Raw genomic sequence first — 27,243 nt, 5'->3', positions numbered from 1 at the left:
AAAATAAATCCTCTACCAACGCCAACATTTACGAAAATTTATTATTAAGAAGTTATGAGAATAGTAATAAAGAAACGGCGATACCCTAAACTGTGTTTCATACATAACGCCAAAACATAAAACAACCTCTACAAAAGGAGCTCTGAAATACGGGAACTAACAAGGTCCAGAACAAATTATACTTACAAGATGCTAAGTTACAGACTTGCATAGCGCTTAAACACACACACACACAAAAAAACATAATGCGACACTTCATGATATTGTGTGATAAATTGAACATAATTTTTTTCTGCAAACCTCCATCTGGTAAGGCTTGTGATGCAATATGCTCCTTGTACAAAATTCTGTTTCCACTTTTACTGTAATATGCCAATCAAATTTTGTATTATGATAGGAATGAAATCTGTATTTTGCATGTCAACAAAACTTATCTATTTGACAATTTTCTTTCTTTGTTTATCTTTGTTTTTGTTTTCTTGTTTTACATTGCTTAATTTCAATCTCTACATTATGTGTCGATGGCAAAACACTCTATAAGTCTCTATAACTTATTTTCTCAGTTGCAAATGTAACCAAACTGTAATTTCTATGTTTTATTGTTAAACTTCAGTTACCATTATTTGTCTTATCTCTGCCTCAAAAATTTGGGTCATAGACTTCGTCAAGCTTTGTTGGCTTTTTGTCCATGGTCCTCGACATTCGCCCAATGTTGAAATAAATTTATTTGAATATAAATTTTCGTTCAAGAGCAAGTTCAGTACATTCAAAGCATTTAACAGAGAATTCTTTGGGACATCGCATCAACCCGCTTTCTTTCGCTTCCTTTTTTACAATATCTTCACTCATCAAAAACTGTGACTGAAGTTTGGCACAATCAAATTGCCGAGATCTCCAGCATAGTTCTCGGTGCGATTCATGCGATGTTAATAGTTCTCTCGGAAAAGCGCGAAGACACGTGCAAGAGTAGTTCGCGTAAATCACTGATATACCCCATACTGCGAATGATTGATGGTGGAAGCGGTGATTTAAAAGACAAATTACGCATAGCCATCGTGCGAGAAAGTCTTCAAGAAAACTGACACCTTCGTCGCAATACGCGAAATAAAAGCTTGAAGCGCGGAAGACCGACACGGCCTCACCGCGGTGGTCTAGAGGCTAATTTACTCGGCTGCTGATGCAGGTCGCGGGATCAAGTCCCGGCTGTGGCGGCTGCGTTTTCGATGGTGGTGGAGATGTTGTAGGCCCGTGCGCTCATATTTGGGTGCACGTTAAAGAACCCCTGGTGGAAGAAATTTTCGGAGCCCTCCACTACGGCGTCTCTCATAATCACATGGTGGTTTCGGGACGTTAAACCCCACATATCAATCAATCAAGAAGACCGAAAGGTGGGTTGTCTCAGTCCCTGTACTTAGCAGCCATGGGTATGCAGCTGAAGGGAGAAAGTGGTCTGCTTAGCTTGAGCATGGAGATGTTGTCCGTCTTCTCGTTATCCGGCAAAGGACGCTTGCTTGTTTATTTTCTATGGCCCCCCTCCCCCGAAAAATTCCTATGAAGAAAACACCGTTGACCTCAATCCACGAATAATTCATTTATTTTTTTTGTCCGCTTTAAACGCACGTGCCATGTTCCTCCATTTGCAACGTGAACTCCCACAAGTGCGCTATATCAAATATGCCGCCTTAATTGACGGCAACTGCGAGTCGCCTACACCCGCATGCGACGGTGTTGCGACGCGGCGAGCCCAACCAGCAATCCTAACAGTCGCACCAAGCTGGCAAAGCTGGAACGAGAAAGCGAAGAGAGCACCTGCTAAAGATGTAAAAATATATAGATAAGGACGGGAGCTCAGCGAACATGGCAATGTTGGCGCAGCAGGCTGAGCTTTGAGGCGGAATCGCGAGCACAAGGGACGCCGATCTCGCGAGGCTCAATCGGCTGAAATCATCTTTTTTTTATCTTTCCGAAAAGATTCCTCCTGAGTGAGAATGCAGTGAGATGCGATTGCACTGCGCACACGAGAAATTCGACGTAAGTAAGCAACCCCGGGATCACATCGTGAACTGCCACTGAGGTTGTGATCTTTTCCTCGCGCTGCTTTGTTTAGAGTATTTCTCAGGCGGAACAAGTGCATATGCACTCAAAGGCACCCGTCGGAGAGACGACGCCGAAGAGACGACTCGTGACATGGTGGAGTAGGGTTTTCTTATAAAAGAGCTCACTGTCGCAAGAATCCTTTTTAGCTTCATTTTTTTTTTGCCCTTGTCGCCCATGTTTCACTGCATTTTCTCGGGGAGTTGCTGCACGCACCCGGCTTCTACGGTTACGTTTCAAGGGGAAAAAACGACAATATTAACAACGTCCTCTTTAGAATAATGCACGTTTGTTATAAAGAAAGCTGTCTAAGCTACGTTTTTATATAGTTCGTTAGCATCAATTTTAATATTTTCGTTTCATGGTTCTCGTCGATATGAGGAAATCGCGTATAAGCAAAAGAGGTTTAATCAAGAAAATGGAGCGGCCCCTTGACGACGTGAAAAAAAAAAAGAATCAAATCAAGTGTTCTAACTGCAGCAATTTCTCTTTCGTATCTGCGAGTAACAACTGCTTGATCTGCTGTTTCCAGACCTGACGTCGTAGGGCTTAATATTTATATTATTACTTTGTCCAAGCAGTATATTCTGTGTAGTAAGAAGTATTCCAACAAGGAATGTTTCTTGATCAGTGCTCTCTGTTTGACATGTATCCATCCTTTACATGAACAAATATGATGGATATATACATCATATCTGAAGTCTTGAAGCTACCGATCATATTTAAGAAACAACGAGTTAAGCTTTTCTTCTCATTTTTTTTTTTGGTAGAGTGGAGTACAGTTGGTTGGAACCACAGCAGGTAAGGCGTTTCTTGTGAAGTTGTCTTACAAAAAGAATACGAGTATTGATAATGCGACCACTCGGAGCTTTCTTGATATATTTTCTCTTTCATGGGCTTGGTCATAACAGGAACATGCAACGTGTCTTCACAGAAACAATGACCTTTGAGGGTGAGACGCTGAGAAATATCAGTGCACAAATTTCAGTGTCTATTGCAAAGTATGGCAGCAGATCTAACGCGCGTTATTCTAATGAGCACGAAATCGCTCGCAAATTTTAATTTCTAAGAGATTCTTGTGATGCGCATAACGCACCCTGAATTCCCCGATCTCCACACTCTCCCCCTTTAGTATGACAAAATTATATTATCTAGGGTTTAACGACCCAAAACTATGACATAATTATGAGGAACAGTGTAGTCGAGAACTCAGGAAATTCTGATCATCTGGAGTGCTTAACGTGCACCTAAATTTATGTACAGTACATGGGATCCAAGCATTCCAGCCACCATAGAAAATCAATACAGCAGGATTCAATGACTGCAATTTCAATGCCATTTCTGACCTATCCTGTCGAAAAGTGCTTCTCGGGTAGGCTATACCAGGAAATAAGGGTAAATCTGGAGTCAACTACGGAAAATCTCTTGCACATTCTACAAGATAAGCGTCACGGAAATGACGCCGAATAACTCTCGGTGTGGCTGGGCATGAAACAATTTTTGTATTCGAAACAATACCATGCGCGAAATTTCGAGAGTATATGCAACATTCACAGGACCTAGGAGCTCCATAACTCGGGGCATGGGCCACGAGGCACGGCACATAGCAGGCGCGAGCGTAATGCCGGAGCCTCAAGGGGTGGCGCAAGACACCAAATCGAGAGAGGAAGCGAGGGAGCGTAGAAAACTCGGTGGCTGCGGGGCTGTATAGTGTGACTCGCTGGGGACGGGACTCTTGGCGCTGCGGCGTCGGGGTTGGAATCAGGTTTCGCCTCGGACGGCTGGAGCGGATTGGATTCGCTTTGTACTTGATCCCCGCTACCTTTCCAAAAAGGCCTCGGTTTACTTTCTTAGTTTTTCGGTTTTCTCAGTTTTAGAAAAAAAATGACGAAGTGGAGTATTCTGTAGTGCCAAAAATAAAGAAAATGGTCGCCCTGTTTCTGTTGTTCTTATAAGTCTAAATACGGCAGTCCTGTTGCACCTTCACAGATGTGTGCGCTACGATTGCCGCGAGTTTACGCACCCGGCCTGACTTAGGACGCATGCGCAGACTAAGAAAGCTTGAGCACGAGGCACAGATGCTTGCACCAACACTCGTCATTCCACAGTGTTTCATCATGCGTGTCAACAAGTAGGATTGCGACTCTGCCCAATGTCTGGTGCACGTCTGTGGGAGTGTTGTTTTCAGTTTTCAAGATCAAGATGTCTTGGTCTCCATTTCGCTCAGCACTTAGCTCTACTATCACTATCTATTTGTTGGGTGAAGCGAGACAGTGGTAAATTGTATGCTGTAAACGAATAAGTCAAGGACTGGTTTCACTGACAACAGTAACGAGCGTTAGGTCATCGAAAGCAAACAATCTTCCTTACAAAGCCTGCAACATGCATCTGCGAATGGTGGGGTAAAGTACACTTTGACTCATCATTTTTTCATCGCTACTAAAGGGAGGCCGAAAACCGTGGTGTTTACCCTCGCTTTACAAGTTGAGAGCTTAGCTTCTGAAATGGCAACATACACCACGTACGAAACCACGAGCCGCAGTGCATCGTTACCGCAGTAACGACCCTACCTGCAACAGGGCACAACCATGTAGTTACCCTTTCAATCTTGAACTTCTCACAATAATCTTATGCCGCACTCCTTGAGACGTGTGTACATAAGATCATTGGCAGCGAGAGCTCTTTAAGCTTCGAAGAAGCACTGTGATTCGGCGCCCAAGTCTAGAAACGTGAGCATAGCGTTCTTCACGGTAGTGCTTCTGCTCTAAAAGCGATGAAGCACTTCTCAAAACAAAACTAAACCGAGAGAACTAAAACCTACCGCGCGCGCTGACGTGTTGGTCCGACTTGGTGGGCTTCAATCGCGTTGCGTAACGCTCCCTACTATACTTTTCCTTTCTCTATGACTGCAAGTATCACCCGAAGCCATCGCAGTCTCACACAGAGGCGATTTACAGCTATCATGTCCAATCACTATTGCTTATTTCCGTGTGCATTAGGACAGTATTTTCATATATACACATGCTGATGTCTAATGTTACCAGTAGAAATACGTGTACTTTCTGCTAAATTCATGTATCACTGCTCACAAAAATGTAATTAATTTAATAGAGATGACGAATTGTAATTATAAGTATGCATAATATTTATATTACCCGCGGAAACGTTGTTATATTACAGCGGGAATAATACTTCGGCACTCTTGCTCAAATGAATGCCAGGTGATCCATTATTATGTGTGTGGAGTTTGTTTTTATTCTTTGCTCAAACGAGTATAAAATTTCTCTTATATCTCGTTCTTGGTTCCCTACATCCCGGCTATTCACCCAGCTTAGTGACGGCAAAATAATTTTAACCACGCTTACTTGGAGCACGTTACGGACGCTGTGCAGAAGAGGCGCTCAACTGCGAAAAATGGGCTTCTTCCGCAGAGGCTGTTACCTATCAAAAAAAAAAAAAAAGAGGGCTCTAGAGAAATGCTTCCTTAATCGCTCTTCCATAGCCCACTTACAAGCTCTACACTTTTTGATTTTGCCGCCCTTTGTTCTGGGCTTTCCCAACACGAGTCAGTACAAGCCACAGTTCGGCGGCAACTGGAAAAGTTGATCGTTCAGGGCAGTGGAGAGAAAACAATTACAAGCAAATTTTGTAAAGAGAAACAAAAGGGCGTCGAACAGAATGACCTTTCCTGTTTATGACGAGACACGGTACTTTCGGAAGGAAGGCGTAGGGGCGTGATAAAAAGGAAGCCTTGATAACGCACACTCGATAAGCAGGCTGGTGGCAGACAGGGAAAAAAAAAGAAAGGTAGAATAAAAAAAGGAAGCAAGCAATAAATATGGCTGCAAACTGCCGCGTCTTCGTTGTTATACTGTAACTACGGTCCCCTCCAAAGATGCGAGGGCGGGGTCCCTCAGCAAGTGCCCTCCCCTTCTTCCCTCGTCATGGCACTACACTCGTGCAATGTTCGTCCTTTGAGAGAGTTGGATGGAGGACGGGTACGGAGTTGACAGTGACAAACGAGGCGCACACTTTGCACACACTAAAGAGAAAGGCAGAGAGCACTCTTCCCTCTTCGCTTCCTCCTCTCACAGCATCATACCTCTGGATGTAGCAGTGAAGACAACTGCTCGAAGAGGACGTCCACAGACACACCTCTTTGCCGTCGACGCCACAACCCAGCCCGACTCTTTACGGCAGGGCAAACTCGTGGAAATTCTGCTCTTTACATTTTTTTTCTCCTTTTGAATTTCGGCTTCTTTCTCTGACGTTTATCATGGTGCTATAACTCGCCGATAATGAGGAACTATGATCGTCAGTAACTTTGGGCGTTTGCAAAAACGCCTGCAGATGTGCACGAGGAAGTAACCGTAATATAAAGGGAAGACGCAGCCAGCGTTTTTCAAGGCTCTGCTGCGGTTGCCAGTCTCTGTGGTTCAATAGCATTCGCCGTGAAATTTCTGCTATGACTTTGCTGCCTGATGAGCTCGTAGCCATTAAAGCTGCCCAATGACTAAATGCGCGATAGTATGAACTTGCCCACCTTATACTGATGCGTTTCACACCTAAAAAAGCAGCATTTCTCTGGGGAGATCTAATATGTGTTCCAGGTCATCGGACAGCAACTCTCTGCAGTGCTTGGATCCAATTACAAGAAAAGCATACGCGGGATTCCAACTTAGGGGACCGGGCTGCTGTGTGCTGTCCTGCGCTGTCGTCGACGCTTGGCCCATCGCCATCGAGGATGACTGCGGAGCAGAGCTGGACGACTTGCCTGCTTCTGTTGTCGATTGGTTTGTGCTTGTCTGAATGGAAGTTGCAGGTTCGCCTGTATTTGTTGGTATTAAGCTTGCACTTGAATATTTTTAAGCAGTGCCAGAACGCCAAGCCTAGCAGATAAAATAAAAGCAATATTTAGACGGGATTGCTAAGAACGGAACGTGGTGCGGGTTCCATTTTCAGCGGATGCAGAAGTCATGATGGGAAAAAAGCAATATAGCGTGGCAGAAGAGTGAAGTCATAACCGGTCATCACACAGTGCTGATCGCACAACATGTGTGTAGTTTAATGCTTTCCATCCACTGCTAAGGGCTCAGTCATGATTCTTCATCATCATCAGGTGCATGAAACATCAACAGTGCCCGTAATACCTTGCAGATGTGTAGTGGCACTTCGCTTATCCGCAGAAAGACCAATAATGGCGTAGTATGTGGTCTTCTACTTCACAAAGGAGTCACAGCTTTGCCGCAAATGCGAATATAAATAGCGTGTCATTTGAGCGGTGAAGGACGTATTTTTCAGTGGCTGAGTGGTTAACGTCTCACACTCGCGATTCAGAGGACCCAAGTGCGATTCCACGCGCTAAAGTCTTGTTTTTTTTTCTTCTTGAATGTTCATAGATACGTATACATATACGGTGAGCGACGGCGATGGCAAAATCCAGCCGAGAGTTTCCATATAATTGCTATCGCAATAAAATTACGATTCGTGTTGTAGTCCATACTTTGCGGAAAGGTAAAGCATAAAACCCACTTGGTCATGCCCCAACACGAAGCTGCGTTAAGGATTGACATTAGGCAGGTTCGTAACCAACGGCGAGTTTTCGATGCGGCGACTTTCCGTCCATCTGTCCACCCATCCAGCCGAGAGGCGGCTCAACAAGGCCTGGTCACCGGGTACTGACACTTGTCTATTAGTATTTAATTTATCGCTAACAACGCTATTCATTTCTAGTCATCGCGGCAATAGTGTTAGGCACACTCAGAAGTTATTTTCAGTCATTTTCCTCACAAAGTACGATTCGTACGAAATTTGACCAAAAACGGTGTTTCAGCGCTTGGTCGAGCTTTTCACCTCTCTTATTCACGTCAAAACCCCTCTCACTAGCATCCACTTTAAGCTCCCAAGAGCATACGTAGACTACCAAGGTATAATATCGCGTTACATTCACGCCCGCGGGATCAACACTCCAACGAACATGAAACTCTCTGAACAGGCTCTTCTTTCGAGAGTTATTTTACCAATTTTTTGATATAGTTTTTCTGATTGAGAGTACACTGTCCATCACAGTTTTGGTAAAGAAGCGGTGCACTTTATTTTCCCATGCGTCATTGCCGTGCTTTTTTTCTTTGAATTCGCCTTTCCTTGGCACCCTTGACGAGACCTAGCTCTAAATGGCTCAGCAGGAGCGTCTCCTGTTGAGTCTCTAAGAGTCAATATTTGTTTTCAATTTTCGGAAAGGACGAGCCGAAGCAAAAATATATTGGCCGCAGCTATGAGCACTCCGGAAACGATGAGAAAAGCAGGCAATACACAATCCTCTGAAACCTCCCCATTTTTGCCTCTATATCGTTCCTCCACGATTCACAATGCGATTTGATGATAGTTTGAGAAACAAAAATGACGGACACATTTACGTCAGAAATTTAATGGTCGAGGTCATCCGTGTGTCGCAGATAGGATAATATTATTATCATGAATGGGCACAAGGTCATGAACGCCCTATGTACAGATCGTTAAAAAAAGAAGCTGAAACGTGCCCATCATCTCCGCTGTTCCTTGCGTGACATAGTGGGAACTTCGCAATTTGTTTATTATATTCAGACATAACTATGTATCATCAGATTGTTACTGACTATAGTTAGACTTTATACTGAGTACACACCCAGATATCGTGGGGGATGTGGAAATGCTTGGCAAGGTACGATGCAGTAACCATAGAATGGTAAGGTCTCGAATTCACCTAGACTTGAAGGAAGAAGGGCAGGAACTGATACGCAAGCAGCCAATCAGTGAGCTAGCTAGCACTGAGAGGTGAAGTACCGAAATTCAGAGTCTCGCTTGAGAACAGATACTCGGCTCTTACCGAGGAAACCAGCCTTAGCGTTGACGCAATGAATGATAATCGGACGAGCATCATTACAGAGTGTGCCGTAGAAATAAGAGGTGCGTTAGGTAGACAGGACACTGGCCAGCTGTCTCAGTAGACAAATAATCTCATCAAGAAACGTGAAGGCATGAAAGCCTGAAACACAACAGACAAAATATAACTGTCAGAGCGTTCGAAGTTCATTATTAAGCGTAGGGTACCCGGTGTAAGAAGGTACAACATGGAGAGAATAGAACTCGCTCTAAAGAACAGAGGAAGCGTCAAATTGGTGAATAAGAAACTTGGGATAGGTAAAAACTAGACGTATGCAATAATGGACAAGGAAGGCAAAGTAACTACCCATATGAATAGGATTGTTGAAATAGCAGAGGAGTTTCACGGAGGTCTCTACAGTAGCCGCGACAGCCGCTACAATAATGTAAGAACCAGCAGTAACCCAAATGACATTCCACCGGTAATGGCAGAAAAAGTCCGAAAAGCCTTGGAGGGAATGCGAAGAGCCAAAGCATCTGGGGAGCATCGGGTAACATCAGATACGCTGAAAGACGGAGGACAGATTGTGTTAGAAAAACAAGCCACCCTGTTCACGAAGCTTCTCCTGATGGGGAGGCACTAGAATCTTGGAAGAATGCTAACATATTCTTAATACATAAGAAAGAAGATGTCAACAACTTGAAAAATCACAGGTCAATCAGCTTGCTCTCTGTGTTATAAAAGCTGTTTACAAAGGGAATCGCAAACATGATTAAAACAACAGTAGAATTCAATCAACCGTACGAACAAGCAGAATTTAGAAACAGGCTACTCAACAATCGACCACACTCATACTATCAATAAGGTAATAGACAAATCCTCAGAATGCAGGCAACCACTATACATAGCCTTCATAGGTTACAAGAAGGCATTTGATTCAGTAGAAATATCAGCAGTCATGCAGACATTGCGCAATCAGGGAGTCGACAAAGCATATATAAACATCCTGGAAGATATCTACAGAGGATCAACCGCCACCATAGCGCTCTATAAGTATAGTGACAGAATGACAATCAAGAGTGGCGAGAGACAATAGGATACAATCTCCTAAATGCTATTTACCGCGTGCTTACAGAAGGTTTTCAGCGGTCTAGAATAGAAAGAGTTGGGAATAAGAGTTAATGGAGAGTACCATAGTAACCTGCGCTTCGCCGATGACATTGCATTGTTGAGTAACTCGGGGGATGAATTGCAATCCATTATTACTGAATTAGACAAGGAGAGCAGAAAGGTAGGTCTTAAAATTATTCTGCAGTAAACCAAAGTAATCTACAAAAGCCTCGGAAGAAAACAGCGCTTCGAGATAGGTAATAGTGCACTTGAAGTTGTAAAAAAGTACGCCTACTTAGGACAGTTCATAACTGCGGAGCCGAACAACGATATTGAAGTAACTAGAATAATAAGAACGGGGTGGAGCACATTCGGCACATTCGGCATGACTGGTAGATTTCCACTATCCCTCAAGAGCAACACATATAACATCTGCATCTTGCCGGTGCTTACCAATGGAGCGGAAATCTGGAGGCTTACAAAGAGGGTTCAGCCTAAATTGAGGACGACGCAGCGAGCAATGGAAAGAAAACATGATACGTGTAACCTTGAGGGACAAGAAGAGAGCAGAGTGGATCAGAGAAGAAACCTGGGCTAAATATATCATAGTTGAAATCACGAAGAAGAAATGGATATGGACCGGGCATGTTGCGCGTAGGCAGGCTAACCGCTGGTAATTAAGGGTAACTGACTGCATTCCCAGAGAAGACAAGCGGGTTACATGGAGACAGAGAGACAGGTGGGCAGATGAGATTAGGATGTTTGCAGGTATAAAGGGGCAGCAGCAAGCGCAGGATCAAGTTGACTGACGGATCACGGGAGAGGCCTTTGTCCTGCTGTGGACATAGTCAGGCCGATGATGATGATGTTGATGATAGTTCATCCTAATAGTGAGCTAAAATGATCGGGAGGGTCAGCAGATATTAGCTAATGTGTGTAATAACCTATAGCACACATCATGCTGCTAAACGATGCGTTGTACTTTTTTGTTTAGGTTGAGGCTGTATGCGTAAAAAAGGAAATTGTAATAACAGATCTTCTTACAGTTTTAGCGTATGAAAGTCCGTGTTGCTTATGCACGCTGTAAGAAAATCTTTGCAGAATAAATATAGATTGTATCATTGCTCTTAAGACATTAGAGCATCACGCTGTCGTCATTAGCTTGATGGCAACAAGGCTGAATTACTGCGCACGCGGGAGGAGGGCCTGTAACTGCAACATTTCAATTTCCACGTTCGGATAAATGTGTATTCTCTCGAAAACAATTATACAAATACTAACGGGAATCCACGAAGTTTAGTTTTGCTTGGTGGTTCAGCTCTTAGAATACACCGCAATGAAGATGCATTGTTGACCACCGCATTTCAGCTTGTACCTGTGCATCAAACAATCCCGACAGCATTCCTCTATCCTCTCTTTATAGGAAGTCGACAAATAATCGCTCAATGCAGCTGGGTGTATAACAACAGCGGAGCTTTTCAAAGACGAGGCAAATCCTAAGGATGACACATTCTTGTCGAGCTGAGAGAACGGAGCCAGAAGAGCGCGGGTAATCCAAGTGGTTGAAAAGGAAGCCTAGTTTAGCGAGGTGAACCTGGTATAGGGAAAGGCTGACGACGTGAAGAGGCTGTAACTGGGCAGAGAGGAGGAAAGATTTAGAGAAAGAGCAGGTACGTAATTTGGTTGTGCCAGAGGAAGGAGTTGACCAATAGTAGCGCGCCATCCAGCCCTGGTGGTGCTGTTGAGAGAGTTTAGAAAGCGCGCCGTGGGCGTTGTCGAACGCGGAGGAAAGCCGTGCTGATGACACCACCACCGCCGTTCAATCCGCCTTCGCGACAACTAGTCAGTGGATGCTGCGCGTAGCTTTCTGCCTGTGTTCGACTAAAAATTTCACTCTATTTAAATTGCTTTGTATTGGAAGCGTTATCTAAGTACTTGGAAATTCCACAAGAAGAACATTACGCATTACTTTCTCTAAATTTCCCCAAAGTGATCTTTAGCTGCGAGGTGTATAGCACGATAGAACACTCGCGTCTCGAAGCGCTTCCGTTCGCTCGAATTTGTGTAGCCGGCGTCCCAGCTTCATTCCAGTATTTCAGCTTTAGCTGTGTGTGTGGTTCGCTATATATATATTGCGAGCTAGTGCTTCGCCATTTAGCATTATCCCCGCACCGCGTACACGTCTCAGCCCGCTGAGTTATCGCCCTGCGCTTCCACGCTTTATTCACGGCGACAGGCGCGGCCTAAAAGCCTCGAAGGGAGATCGGCACACCGCAACGTACGTGCCACACAAGCACGCTTATGTATACGGCGTTTGTAAGAGGTTCAGAGTGCATGGTAGCAGGCTTCCTCGGGGTCACGGTGTGAGACGCAAACACTTTATCTCACACCGTGCTTGGGGTGTATATTTGCTCACCCAAAGCGCGTTTCTCGTCAGAATAGCAAAGAGAGTCGCGCGAAGACGCGCCAAAACAGCAACGACGAGAGAGATAGGATTTTGTTCGTTGTCATCACTGCGAAGCTGCCGATGGCAGACTAAAACTAAAACAGTGCATGCGGGGAGGGGGGTGGAAAGTACGTCGTTCTTTTTCCCCACATAGTTGGATAACTTACCGAGACGTATAATCCTTGTTTACGTAGAAGGAAGCCCTACGGGCAGGATGCAGTTAATTGAAGAAGCAGGCGTTAAAGGAGTGGTAGCGTCTCTCAAAAATTGAGTGGAGAAAAAAAAAACAAAAGTTGAGGCAGAAAGCAATAAAAAAGGGAATCAACCAAATAGGCAGAAAACTCACGGGATCCTTTGTGCGTAACAAAACTGGAAGTGAAAAGCCGTACGTTGTGACTATTCAACGGTGCAGCTCAAAGCGAATGAACTCTACTTTTAGAGTATTGTTGCTAATTCGAACACCGCAAAGACAAAGCAACAGCCTGCCCGGAGAGAAAGAAAAAAATACTATAATACAGCTATAACTCTTTCCAACCCCGCGACCAGCACACTGGATATCACAGAAAAAGCGTTGCAAAAAAGCCAGCAGAGCTACGAAATAAACCGAAACCACTTTGACAGATTCTGTAAGGGCCTAGCATTAACTCTTTCAATTATGTTGCTTCTTCACCTCAAGTTTCTTGTGAAGGTAACTCAGACTACTGGCGTCATTGACGCGAAGACATTCGTGCATGATGTGGTGAGGTACAAGTTTTTTTAGGAGCCATCTTAGCACCATTCAAATCATTTAAACTGGGAAAGATATCTTACGTCTTCTTGAAACATTTTGCATAAAGGTAGCTTTCGCGATAATGAGTTTGCTGGAAATGCACAGTTGTATATTTCTGCAGTACACTAGACACTAAAGATGTCATTGAGTCACATCATGCATTTTTGGAGCCCTCACGTACGGAGTCTATCATAATCATATGGTGGTTTTGGGACGTTAAACCTCACATATCGTTAGCGGTCAGCTTGCCAATAGTAGTGAACACTGCCCAGTGCTAGGCCACATAATCAGAGCTGATATAAACCTGTCCGGGCCTTTCACTCGTCAGTTAGAATCGCTAACGAATTGTGGTTTTCAGTTAAATTTCTTCTTTTTAAAACGTTCCATGATATATTTAGGAATCAATTTACTTCGCTACAAGTTTTTTAATAGTTTTGCCCTGCAAATTGTGCGCTTTAATCGAACCCTGAAACTACGTCTGAAACCATAATTTAATGCTGTGCAGCAATAAAATCGAAAGATATAGCAAAAAGGTAATGATACAAAAGAAATAACAAATAGCAAAGACATCCTCTGCTAAGTTATCAGCAATAAATATTTTTGTAAGTGTTTGTGTAGCAGAAAACAAACCTATTTTTGTTAGCACCCTAAACCTCATTGATTGATCGATATGTGGGGTTTAACATCCCAAAACAACCATTTGATTATGAGAGACGCCGTAGTGGAGGGCTCTGGAAACTTCGACCACCTGGGGTTCTTTAACGTGCACCCAAATATGAGCACATGGGCCTACAACATTCCCGCCTCCATCGGGAATGCAGCCGCCGCAGCCGGGATTTGATCCCGTGACCTGCAGGTCGGCAGCCGAATACCTTAGCCACTAGACCACCGCGGCGGGGCTAGCACTCTAAACCTACCATATCATTGTCAGAGATGACGTACTGGAGGGCTCCAAGAATTTCGATCACTTGGGGTTCTTCAACACACACCTAGATCTAAGCAAATGGACATCAAGTGTTTTCGCCTGCATAGAAAATGCAGCCACTATGGCTGAGATTTGATGGTAATAAGGGCTGCAGCGCGAGCACGAAGGTGATAGAAGAAAAGTGAAACGAAAGGCGAGGCAAGGAAAGCAAAGAGGACAACACGAGCGCCTCTTTGCTTTCCTTGCCTCGCCTTTCGTTTCACTTTTCTTCTAGCACCTTCGTGCTCGCGCTGCAGCCCTTATTACCATGAATTCCAACCAACTAGCCCAAATAGGCGTTCTTCTTCTGGGATTTGATTCCCCGACCTGCGGGTCACCAAGTGAGCCCCATGTGTACAAGACCACCGAGGTGGTTTCAAAAAAACAATACGATATTTCTGTTACCCTCAAGTGAGGTGGAGCAGGGATGGTTACGTGAAGCGAATGACAGACAACTTATGGCCTTTCAGAGGGACGCAATGAATACGATGCAATAAGGCACGCAGCCGGATTTGGCAGAAAGTCAGCATAGGGGAAGAAATCAAAACGTTTGCGGGTACAAACAATTCTTCCGGTCCGTGCGAGGCATGGCAAGTCTGTCATCATTGAGAAGGGGCAATTGTTTTGGCAATAAAATGAATGCTAAAGGGCTGGATCACGCGCACCTTACCGCTAATGAATGCAGTCCAAATAATGCATACGTTTTTTTCTGCATGGGGTGTAAAAAATACTTTTTTCATTTTCACCTGTACACTCTGAGACAGGACTTAGCGTACATAAGTGAGATACTTGTATAAGTTTTACTCTATGCATTGCTCATTTGCGTTTTGCACGCGTGTCAAAGTCGTGCCTTTTGTATCTACACTCAAACGCTAAGCGCACTCTGCGCAGGTATAAAACTCTGATCGTGTGCTACCATAACTCTCCTCATATTTTTTGGAAAAGCATTTCTCACATCTAAATCTTTTCGCGTATTTGGTGACGGTGTCTTTCCTACACAGGCACTTCTAATGTCACTAGTTTCGACCGAAAACCTTACTTTAATAAAAATGATCAGAAACGCATCTTCTTAAAAAGAAACAATTGGCTCATATTTCTTATTAATATGTGTGAGACTTACAATAGCAGTGAAAAGTAATACTGTTATATATAGAATGGAAACCAACTAGCATGATTTTCTCGCCAAGGTGATCGACAGACGCATCTTCATTTGGGGCTGGGGCGTGCGTTGATATTTACATTGTAAACGAACGTGCCAGCGTGGTGGCAGTTAAAGTTACCATCAACGTCGTTGAATAGTCAAAAATGAAACAAAATAAATGTAAAAAACTAAAACAATTCTGGTGTGGACAAAGAACCACAGCCAAAGTCCTCGCGCTTTTCAGCGGCAGTTATTCATGGGAGGCATCTTTTCCACCTCAATGATACCGCTCCTTCCACTCCGCCAGCCCAGGCTACTCCAGAAATGACCGCACAAGACGCGCGCAAAGCGGCCATAGGGGAGTTTGGTTGGCAAAGGCGTTGACATTCGAGAGTGCCTGCTTGCGGACAGCTCGCAGGGGCGATTGATGGTGCTGACAGGAGCATCTGTGTTTTGTATTCCCGGTTTCCCCATTGTACTGTCTGTTTCGTTCTTTCTTGTTTCTGTCTAAAGACATTGTTTTCTACCCAAGTCTTCCCAAGCCTCACCACAAATATTTCGCAGCTTGCACGGAGACGGGACTCACCGAAGGAGAGCCGTGCTTTTTCGAAATGCGCAACCGAGCCAGGAAAGCAATCTAGCGAAAAGGGGCGCAAACACTCTTCGAGAAACCCTAAGGGCTCCTGCTGGAGACCTGACGCCCAATCCCCCTGCGTGCCATGCATGTTCCTTCTTGCGTGCATTTCACGTCTCGTAGTTTCTCTTGCTTCCGTTCCTTGGCCATATACAATCGCCATACGTCCCCCGCAACTCCCTCTGATGTTCCATGTATACCCTTGTTCCCATTCTTTTACTCTATTTTCGCTTCACTTAACGCTTCGCGTGAGCTGCAATCGTCGTACGACTCCGTGTTTTGATAGCACTCGGAAGACAAATACAGAAGCACACGCAAATTGTTTCACGTGTTGCGGGCAAAATGGTAGACCATTTGTGATTAGATACAATATAAACCTAGGCTAAATCAATGAATTTGTAGGAATTTATTAATTGATATGTGGGGTTTAACGTCCCAAAACCACCATATGATTATGAGAGACGCCGTAGTGGAGGGCTCTGGAAATTTCGACCACCTGGGGTTCTTTAACGGGCGCCTAAATCTACGTTTTCAGACGTCATAGCCAAGCACCTAAACAGCATTCCATCAGGATATACGCCAGCTGCGAGAATGGCATGTCCTTTGTGGTGCCTCGACCAGCCGCAAGTACGCCTAGAAATTCCGGGAATTAAAAAGAAAAGCAATCACTCCAGAGTAGCATTGAACCAAGCAACACTACTATTATTACATGAGTTGTACTTAGACCGAACGTAGATATACACTGATGGGTCCGTCTCGTCCAGCAGCTCATCAGGTGCCGCTGTAACTCCGGCTGCAGCAATGAAAATCAAGTTTAAGTTGTCGCATATGACTACTTCTACGGCATCAGAGCTTGCTGCTAAAGGGCTGCTTTACAATATCTCGTTCAAGAACGTCCAGGAAAATGGGCCATATTCTGTGATTCGAAGGCAGCGCTTCAGAGTTTGCAGTCTGCCATACGTAGGAGGAGTCATGACCAATTGGTACAAAAAATAAGACATTGCCATCATGAAGCTCTAGCACGAGGGCTTGATATTATATATCAATTGCTGCCTGGACATATCGGTATTACCGGAAATCAATTAGCCGGTGATGCAGCCCGCTCAGCCCATGAAGGAACCCGTGTAGTTACGATTCCTCTATCAAGGAATGATGCAGCAAGACAACTTTACCTGCTGGCTCGAGATCTCACACGCACGTTCTGGTCGTCTACCAGCTTCCAAAGGTGTCAATTTTATGAACTGGATCCTTCGCTCAAGCTAAAGCTACCATCACAACTTTCCCGCTCTGATGCGACACTGTTATGCCGCCTTTGGTTGGGTGTTGCATTTACAAAGGTGTACTCCTTTCGCATTGGTATGGCAGACACTCCTACATGCGACTACTGCGGAGCTGAAGAGACCATCGAACACGTCCTGTGCAGGTGCCCTTGCTACGACACACAGCGATGCCAGCTCCGGATGGTTTTGAATCAACTTGACCCCGGACCATTTTGTGTGCAGAAGATACTAGGACCTTGGGCATCTGCCTCAGTTGCGCAGAAAGCGACTAAAGCACTGCTACTTTACTTAAAGTCAGCAAACCTGAGCGACCGCCTGTAGACTGTGTGTGCTCCCCGAGTGTGCTCGTGATTGTGTGTACCTTCTCATCTCTCTGCAACCTCTTTTCTCCGCTTCATCTCTTCCCCAGTGCAGGGTAGCAAACTGGATGTGCGTCTGGTTAACCTCCCTGCCTTTCTTCGCATCTTTATCTCTCTCTCTAAACCTGAGCACACAGGCCTATAACATTTCCGCCTCCATCAGAAATGCAGCCGCCGCAGCAGGGATTTGAACCCGCGACCTGCGGGTCAGCAGCCGAGACTAGACCACCGCGGTGGGGCGGTTTGCAGGAAGAAATTCAGTTGTATTCGTGTTTCATTCTATGGTTCACAAGGCTTTTGCCAATTATTTACGAGGTAAAAGGCATCACGAAGTTTCGGCCGAGGGCGTTGGAGTAGCTTCGATTGTTTTCATGACTGGAAAGGGCGGTTGTCGAGTCTCTGCGATGGCAAGGCTGCTGGAAGTCGCTCGTGGAACACCTAGGCAGACGCACAGTCCCCTAGCTAATAGTTTTTGAAGTCGCTCCTCTGAAGTGCGTGAAAGGTCGTGTAATACTGCTGCAGAATATGCAACATTTCGTCGTATTAAAGCGTTGTCAACAGCGAGCATGGATGATACAGATCCACCCCATAACTTCCCAGCACATCCGTGGAGTATATTCACTAGCATATTGACCTCGTTTTCGAGTTTATTTATGCGAGGTGCCAACGATTGCTGCCTACCAAGTATTACTCCAAGAAACCGATGCTGTGTCACACTCTTTAGCGGTTCTTCTTCTAAATTGAGATTGAAGTTTTTTTTAACGTTTCACGGGTGAAGGGTAATTTAGCCGTCTTCGCGTGCGACAGAACCATTCTTTCTTCTTTTAAAAAGTTGTTAATATAATTTATGTAATCTAGCAATGCAATCTGAATTAACCGTACGTCCGTGCCAGATGCTCAAATGCAACATCATCTGCATATAAAGAGTATTTCAAGCTATAAGGCAGTCTTTTTGCTAAATCAGCCATAACACAGTTGAAAAGAAAAGGGCTCAGTAAGCTTCCTTGTGGCACTCCCTGTCTGACGTCGTGCTCCGCACTCTTTCGTTCGCTCGTCTGAAGGAACATTTTGCAGCCTGATGAAAATTTGGCGATCCACCGAAAATACCTGCCGGACAGCCCGAGTTCGAACATACTGAGCAGAACATGAGTGTGACGGACTGTGTCAAATGCCCTTTTGAAGTCGAAGAACACTGCGACCATCAAACTACCACAGGCGCGTTTATGCCCCACATATGTTACTATGTCCAGTATTGTATCAATTGTGCATCTCTCTTTCCTAAGACCTGTTAAGTAGTTGGAGAATACACCGGTTCTGTTGCACCACCACTGAAGTCGCGCATCAACCATTTTTTTTTTCATTACCTTACATTAACAAACTGTCAGACTAATCGGTCGGAATTATTCAAGGCTCAAGGGCATCTTAGCCAGTTTTAAGATCGGAATGATGCGAGCGAACTTCCAAGACTCGGGTGCAATTTTTTGCGTCCATAGATTATTGTAAATATCTAAGAGAATAGTTGTGTCTGTGGGTCCGAGGTTCTTTAGCATATTGTACGTAATGCCGTCCGGTCCAGAGGCCGATTTTGGCGACATGATGCTATAGCACAATGCAGCTCCCTTAACGTAAATACAGGGTCTAGCTGAGGATGCTGGGCTTAATAGCAAGCATTAATTTTTTGGCTGGCTAGCACAAGAGAGTTATAAAATAAGGCACATTGTGATGCGGCGGGTCTACTGATGAGTTGACAAAATTCATCTACTACCACAATCTCCCGTTTGTCCAAGGCTACAGCAGGAGCACGAAACAGGAAGCTTTGTGATACAGGGCCACTAAATGATCGAATTACGAGGCAAATTCTTGGAACAGGTGTGTGGAGAGAGAGCGTGCCACAAACATCACACCAACGTTGTTTACCTAAATTTTCTAGTCGTCTGCGCATTATACCGTGCATTTTCTGCGCATTTTTGTGTGCTTCTAGACTTCCGCTGCGTGGATATGCCCTTTCGAAACGTCGTCTGATGGCTCTTAGACGTTCATACTCTCCGTCGACTGTAGCAGAATCTTTTGGAATCGGGACTTTTTTGTACATATATTCGCATTATCCCGAAAAAAAATTAGTAAAGCTTTCTCAGCAAATAAAGTTTTTTCATAAAAATAAAGTTTTTTCATTCCATTCCATAAAGCTTTCAGCTGTCATAAGTTCACTATTTGTTTTTTTAGGTGGTACCGAAAAGCTTTCCAGTTCACCAATTTGCTGTAGCACCTGATGTCGTCATTTCGCAAGTAGGGGCTATTTATAAGATTGGGAAAATGGTCACTCCCACGTGTTTATACATCCATTGTCTATCCCAAACCCTTGCACTATATCTTGGGAACACATGGTAACATCTATGAAACTCGAGTGCTTATGCCCACTGAGAAGAGTTGGGGAGCCGTCTTTTAAAATTGCCAAATTGAATTTGTATGCACCGGAACAATTGAATTGTTCCGGTGCTAAATAAGGCTGTCCCAAAAGTGTCGCAGGGTCCCTTTAAGGAAATTTGGATGTGATGAAGCACAACAATTGAATTGCTTCATGATACTGAAATGATTTTTCGAAGTGAACAAACCAGTTACGCAAGCTTTACAAGAAGCAATTTTATCGTCTTATTGACTGAATACAGTATTGTAGTGATACCGCATATAACAAATCCTTGAATTTTCATTTACCTGTTTTGTAGAAAAATCTCAAATTCTTTCGGACGTTGACCACTCCTCTTTCATGACAAACATAACCAAACACACAACATTGAAAACATTGGAAGGCATAGTGCAAGGTTGTAACATTTGTGATATTTCTTAAGCGCGTTGGCGCTTAAGAAACAGATAGATGAAACGCATAGATGCCCATATTGAAGATGAAGTTCAATAAAAAGTCTAAAAACCGGGATATAAGGCTTGCACATAATCACATAACGGTGCTCAAGCTACATTTACCTCTAATTATATAGTCGGTTATAACTTGAGAATGAACCTAAGCGTCACCGAAATCCCTCACTGTCCCATACAGAGAGAACTAACATGCTCACCTTGTGCAATTACACTTGCTTATTCCCGTGACGTCAAGCATCTTACACGCATTTCAGATGTGTGATCTTCTCATAGAGACACATGTTCGTATCGATGGTTTTCAGTAGATAAAATTTTAATTTCCTGCCAAATTTCAGCACGGATATTGAAATCACTGCTGAGATCAACCAATTATTTAAATTTAATTTAATTTAAACTGCAAAACTAACTTCCATTTCTCAATGTGTATCATGTTTTAAACTAGCAGCGAATAGGTATTTACAATTAGAATAGAAGCTGATTGATAGATAAGCGGGGTTTAACGTCCCAAAATCACCGCATAATTATGGCAGAGGCCGTAGTAGAAGGCTCCAGACATTTCAACCAACTGGGGCTCTTTAACGTGCATGCTAATCTGAGCACACGGGCCTACGGCCTTTTCGCCTCCATAGAAAATGCAGCCGTCTCAGCCGGGATTCAATACCGAGGCCTTCGGGTCAGCAGCTGAGTACCTTAGCCACTAGACCACCACGGTGGGGCACTTTGAATGGAAGCCATCTACATGCTACAGCAGTGATTGACAAGTGCGCCACCGTGTCGGGGTGAAGCTCGTACTTAAACTGCCTAGTAGCGCACTAAAAGTAGCGCACTCATTTAAAAAAAAATTACAGCCCCATTACAATTACAAAGAAATAAAACAGTAAAATCAGGCAGATAAAATGCCCATACGCGTGTAATATTTCTTCATACTCAACGAAACTTTCGCGCGCCATAAGTCATCTCTTATAGTTGCATATGCTGGTGCTTTTTATGCCGGGAACGATCAAAAAAGCGGAATGATCAAAACACCGATTTCACTCTAGCACGACAAAAACAAGGAAGCTGAGATTGCTAAAGTTGTTGAAGAGCACACGATGTGACGATGCTTTTTTTTTTTCAGTCTCATTTCAGCGAGAATAAACTGCTGAAAGAAAGCGCCAACAAATATCACTTTGCAGAGCGGTTTCAACCAGGAACTGGCTGCACTCGACGCCGGGCTGAATCCCCGCTGTTCCAATCTTCCCATTTCTCGTCGTCTCTCTAATCTCCACGCATCCTTCTTTCGTTTTATGTTCTGCTTCTATTTCAGCGACCCTGTCTTTTCGCAGATGAAAGAGCGTGCTTTCTGTTGTGTTTATAGCGGTTTATGTGTGCCGTATACGAGGACATATTGGACAGAAACTTTGCGCACTCACGAGACAAAGCTCACCCCTCTCTCGAGCCCTATCGTTGGTTTCTGTTTTATATTGGATACAAAGTCTCCAATGCCCTCACACAAGCCCGGATTCATGCCTCATTTCATCACGTTCTGATAGCCTATTTCTCACGCCACTAAGCAGGATTCAGCTGGCATTTTTGGGGGGAAATAAAGTTTGTGAAAAGCCAAAACATATTGGCAGGCGAAAAGTTGCCCAAGTAAAACAAGCCCACTATCGAACACAAACGTAGTGACACACGTTATTCATTGTTATAATCAGCTTGATCTCACCTCTTAAGGGTAAATGCATTAGCTATGAGAGAAAGCGGCACTCTTTTTGCACTAAGCCCCGCGAGGCTTGGAACAGTGGACGATTGTGAAGACTCTGGTTGCGTCTAGCATCTTTCTAGAATTCATCTAGATAATGCTTGCTTGTTTCTTTTTTTTTATCACAGGCTGGTTTGAGTTGAATCACATGCACCGTCACACACACGACCCGGTTGTCCAAACTCCCCATACAGAAACTCGCACGAGAGAGAAACGAGGAAAAAGAAATGCAAAGAGGTTGACCAGATCCAATATGCTACCCTGCGCTGGGGTTGGTGAATAAGGAATTGAAAGAGAGAGATACAAAATAAGAAAAAGAACAAAAACAGACACAAACAAAAAACACAAATACAAAATCCATCCACACAGGCCAGTCGTTTGCAAGAAGCCCAGTAGCTCCTGCACGGCCATCTGTGATGATGAGTCTAGGTGATGGATAGACAATTTGACACGTTCTGTGTTACTGCCCAGATTATAGAATACAAAAACGATATCTGTCTAGTACACTCAACAAGTTAGATGACCAGCCGCTGTCAGATGAAAGTATATTTCGCAATCAAACAAATCCTTTATAACTCTCATGGATATACAACGACGACGATGATGATGATGTTGGATGTTTTGTGTCGCAAGGGCCATTTCGTGGCCAAACAGCCACGAAATGGCCCTTGCGCTGATGCTTTAAAAATGCATTGCCTTTTTTACACTGTCACGTTTTTCAGAGAAAAGTAAGTGGTCCCTTCCTTATAGCCTTTCACTACGTTTCAAGACTAATATTGTCACGTGCATTCAGAAGATGGTGTGAGACATCGACTAGCGAATAATTGAATCACAAAGATAAGTGGGTCTGTAAATTCATTTTTCTGACTTCTTTTGGGTGTAAGTAGACATCCCACTCCAAGAGTGACGTGAAATTGGCTTCGGCAAATGACATTTCAGGCAGGAGAGGAAGCAAAGAAAGCTAATGACTCAGTTATGCAGCACATATTTTTTAGTTCAGCACATAGCCATGTATTCAAAAGAAACAGCCCTCCTTTTATCTCAGTTGACCTTTCACGCGGCCGGCCTTTCCTGATAATGGCTTTATAAAGACATTATGGAGTTCACGTTCTTCTTGTAGTCATTTTTTTTTAAAAACAGTTACTCTTGTGACCAATTTCTGTCCCCACCCTGTGGCGTGAGCTGCTTTCGTACTCGCTGCTTATATGCGCACACGTCAGCCAGGCGTATCATCCTTTGACTCTCTTTCCCTCTACGCCCCAGAGTGCTATTATTTGCACGAAGGCGTCGCTTGCACCGGCGTTCTTTCCGTAAAACCGTGCAGTACAGCGCAGGCCTTCTCGATTAAAGCATCTTTGCGAGTTCATGTGAGAAGTTTATGTACCGCGGTGTGAAATAACTTCATAAAAAATGGAGAGAGAGAACCTCAATTCTTGTTTCGCATATTCATCGTACATCGCGCAACATTATGCTGCCCATCAACTCGTCGTAACTGACGCTGGACTCAGTACAGGCGGATGCACACAAGCCGGCCCTAATGGGAACGCTCTCCAATGTGACGTCATGCGCCGAACGACCGGTGACCACGCCTTTGGAGAATACTGCCGAGTGAACTAGCGGGACTATTCTTTTGTGGCACGCATGTCGTGGTTCAATTATACGGACGAGCCCTCTCGGGACGTCTTAAGTTGTCAGCACGCGTGTATCTGCACAGGTCTTTTACTTCTTATAAGTTCAGATAACTCACTCTCACATGCCAACTATGAGCCTTGATTTTCAACGTCTTTTTTTGTTGACACGAAAGTGTTTTATGCCGGGGTCCACCAAGACTTCAGCGACTTATTTCTGTCACGGGCATGACATCAAAAAATACGCATTACTGCAAAACGAAGAAAAACGTTCCGGCAACGGGAGTCGAACACGTGACATCTGGGTCTGCGACAACAGATGTCGGGCACGCTATCGACTGCGCCGTGGCGACATACTTTCATGCTTTAAAAATACGCCTTTTATAACTACCATTGTTGTCCTCTCAAATCACTCTTGGTGAAGTGCAGAAATCCATCATGACCGTGGCATCCACGATTAGTTCCTTCAACGTATCGTTTCTAAGCGTCCGTCCCATCAGGCGCTTTCCGGATAGGAGAAGTGAAATTTTGTCAACGCCCTAACACATCTCCAAATGGCGTCAATCTGCTTCTTTCCTCGCCTTCATTTTTTTAAATTCATTTTTCTGTATTGTTTGCGCCAAAGTAGTTCCCTTCTTATAGTCCAAGTGGCGAACTTACCGTGAGCGTCGCAAGGCGTTGCCATCGCTCATAGCATCCATCCATACCGAAACAAAAAGCTCTGTTACACCCGCCGGCTTTGCCTGGCTTAACTTCACGTTCCCCACTTGCAATCACCCCTCGAATAATTGCAGCCAGCTAAAGGGAAAACGTGCCACGCGCTGTGTTTCTCTCTAGTCGGGCAGTGTAGTTCAATAACGCCAACATGCCGCGAGTAAGTCATCTCAGCCCAAGCTCTGTGTCCACCAGTAAGTCGCGCTCTCGCCGTCACACCGCTTTCTCCGGTTCATTCTCACCGTTAAATACTACAGCTTTCACAGGTGTGTGTCACTAAAAGATTCGCTTGCTCTTGATGGTGGACGTTAGTTGTCCGAATAGATATGTATGACTAAGCGTCAATGTGCATGCATCCGCGTTAAGCGGTGGTATTGCTGGTAAACACCAATATACCTTGCGCAACCTCTGTTATATCACTGTACTGTAAACATTGACGTACCTCTGAAAAAACACATATTACTCTCGTGTTTTACTGATTCCTATGATGGAAGGATTAACCATGTTTTTTTTTACTGCAGCTTTCTTTATTCTGGTAAGTGGCAAGGCGCAGTCTGTGTAACCTGAATGCAGCAAACACTTAAATGGCGACTTTTCAACGTGATAACAATAAAGACTTCCCTTCGCGAAAGTTCTGGTGCCAGCATCGTTGGTCGTGGGGCAAACATCGGCGTTATGCGCGAATGAGAAATCGTGACTGGTGCAAAAAATAAGAATCACGTGTCCAAGCCAGACTTAAGCACATGTCTTTTACGTGGCAAGCAAGAGTGGTACCACAGATGAACGCTCGAGCTTTGAGCAGTAAAAAAAAATATTCACACGTCACCGTTATTTTGCATCCATGTATTTTGTATTCACTGACAATAACACTTGATATAGTGCACTGATCTGCGTTTATGCATGCGATGTTGCATGTCAAAAGCGTGGAATCACGTGTACACGGAGGTAAAGCCATTGCACAGCGCTCAATGAACCATTGCAGTCAGCAACAGCATCAAGAACGCGAGCAGCTGCGTATAAAGGTGCGTGTATTGCCTTGCCGACGTGTTGGGGGTACTTCGCGAATCCGCAGAATGATGAATTAAGGAGAAGTGGGCACATCACAACTTCACTTGCACCATGCAGTCCAGGGTATTTAGAAACTAGTTGTTCCTTTCATCGCGACATGGTTGAGGTGACCAGCTGTAAGGGAAGCGTGCTGATTGAGAAGACATTGCTGACGGAAACCTATTAGACCACCGAGTTGCGCTTTTGAAGTTGAAGCTCACGAGTCTCCCAAGATTTTGATTTTCTCACGTGGGAGAATAGAGCGGGCAAGAAGATAGGAATGCGGCTACAGCCATGAAATCTTGCCTGTGTTTTGTGCAGGTCTCCGTTGGCCTTGGTATCTCTTCCTATCATCGCCTGACTGCATACAGGTACCATGGATGACCGGTGCAGTGGGGCTGCCTCGGACACCTTGGCATCACGTGCCTTTCCTTGCAGTTAGGGCAACCTCGTGTTTTGGCCGGAACCCAGCTGACCACTGCTTACTGCCGACCGACTGCTTTCAGCCTTGCGTAATACTAGAACGCTTCATCTGGTTTTGCTCCCGCTCACGCAAAGTGCGATAATAATCCAAGTGGTGTCACTCTGACAAGCCGAATCACTGGTATCCCGAATGTCACGACAGCGCTGCCAAAAAATAAATAAATAACTCACACAGCTTCTGTACATCTTCCGTCTGAAAGGAGAAAGTGACTCAGCTTCAATGATCAAATCTCGCCTCTTTAGTCCAGGCACAGTATTTTCTACACTTACTGATTTCAATCCAATGTCAGCGTTAATGCGACTTATGCGCTGCATGATAAACATTTTTTTTTGCTGTGGTGTTGAGCTTAACTATAGTCTCTTTCCCAAGCATCATCAGTCTCCCGATGACGATCGCTCTATGCTTGCTCAACTGCGCGTTAGCCAAACCCACATCTGTGCGTGGTGTTGTAATATATGGAATGACGTGTTAGTACATTTACTGTGGATAAAAATATAAAGGTGTGCGTGTGGACGTTTTATTGCAGTATGAAATGGTGCATTGTAGTATGAACACAGGCGTAGAGAGAACGAGAAGAAAGAAAAAAAACAGCTCAAGAACAGGAGGGAGGAGGGTGTGGAGAAGTGAACCAGAGAGGAAAGCTTCGCGGGTTCAGCAAGCTTGTATGGGCATCGATAATTAATTGTGGATGACAGCGTGCGTGCCTGTGGAATAAAGGGGAGGGGAGAAAAACGCAGAATAATAGTGTGTGAGTGTCGTTGTGATGCTGTGGAGAGAAAAGGGGGGGGGGGAGGCGGTAGTTTGACGCGACTGCGATCCTCGGAAATAAATCACCGTCTAAACGAGGCCAACCACCCAAACCGTAGAGAAGGAAGGAAGGAAGCAATCGAGTCGTCCAAGCAACGCCAGTTTGTTCCGCACATTTCCTGCTCACAAACCTTTCCATCCTCCTTTCCATGGTGCTGGTCGCTTTGCCTCGAGTTGATTCTATGTGGACACACAATGTGCTTGCCTCGAAGTTACATTGATCTGAGGAACGATGGTGCAGAGCAGGCGGTGCACTACTTGACGAATAGGGGAGAGAAAACCATACAGT

General features: G+C 44.5%; 1 protein-coding gene across 2 annotated transcripts in view; it reads left to right on the top strand.

Moving 5' to 3' along the window:
* Positions 1-26,547, top strand: part of LOC119177942 (uncharacterized) — a 461,325-nt gene extending 434,778 nt beyond the window's left edge. Inside the window, exon 2 of one of the 2 annotated variants that reach the window (XR_012884416.1) lies at positions 25,985-26,547. Coding sequence is in view for 1 of the 2 variants with exons in the window: in XM_075867630.1 (XP_075723745.1) it covers positions 25,985-26,047 (63 nt within the window). In the remaining variant the exon portion in view is untranslated. The remainder of the gene's footprint in view (positions 1-25,984) is intronic. The other variant, XM_075867630.1, reaches the window with a different exon arrangement.
* Positions 26,548-27,243: the final 696 nt, after the last annotated feature.

The sequence above is a fragment of the Rhipicephalus microplus genome, chromosome 6 (genome assembly GCF_043290135.1).
Source record: "Rhipicephalus microplus isolate Deutch F79 chromosome 6, USDA_Rmic, whole genome shotgun sequence".
NCBI classification, from domain to species: Eukaryota; Metazoa; Arthropoda; class Arachnida; order Ixodida; family Ixodidae; genus Rhipicephalus; species Rhipicephalus microplus.
Note: the sequence above shows the minus strand (reverse complement) of the source record. Positions and strands in the feature narration are given on the sequence as shown.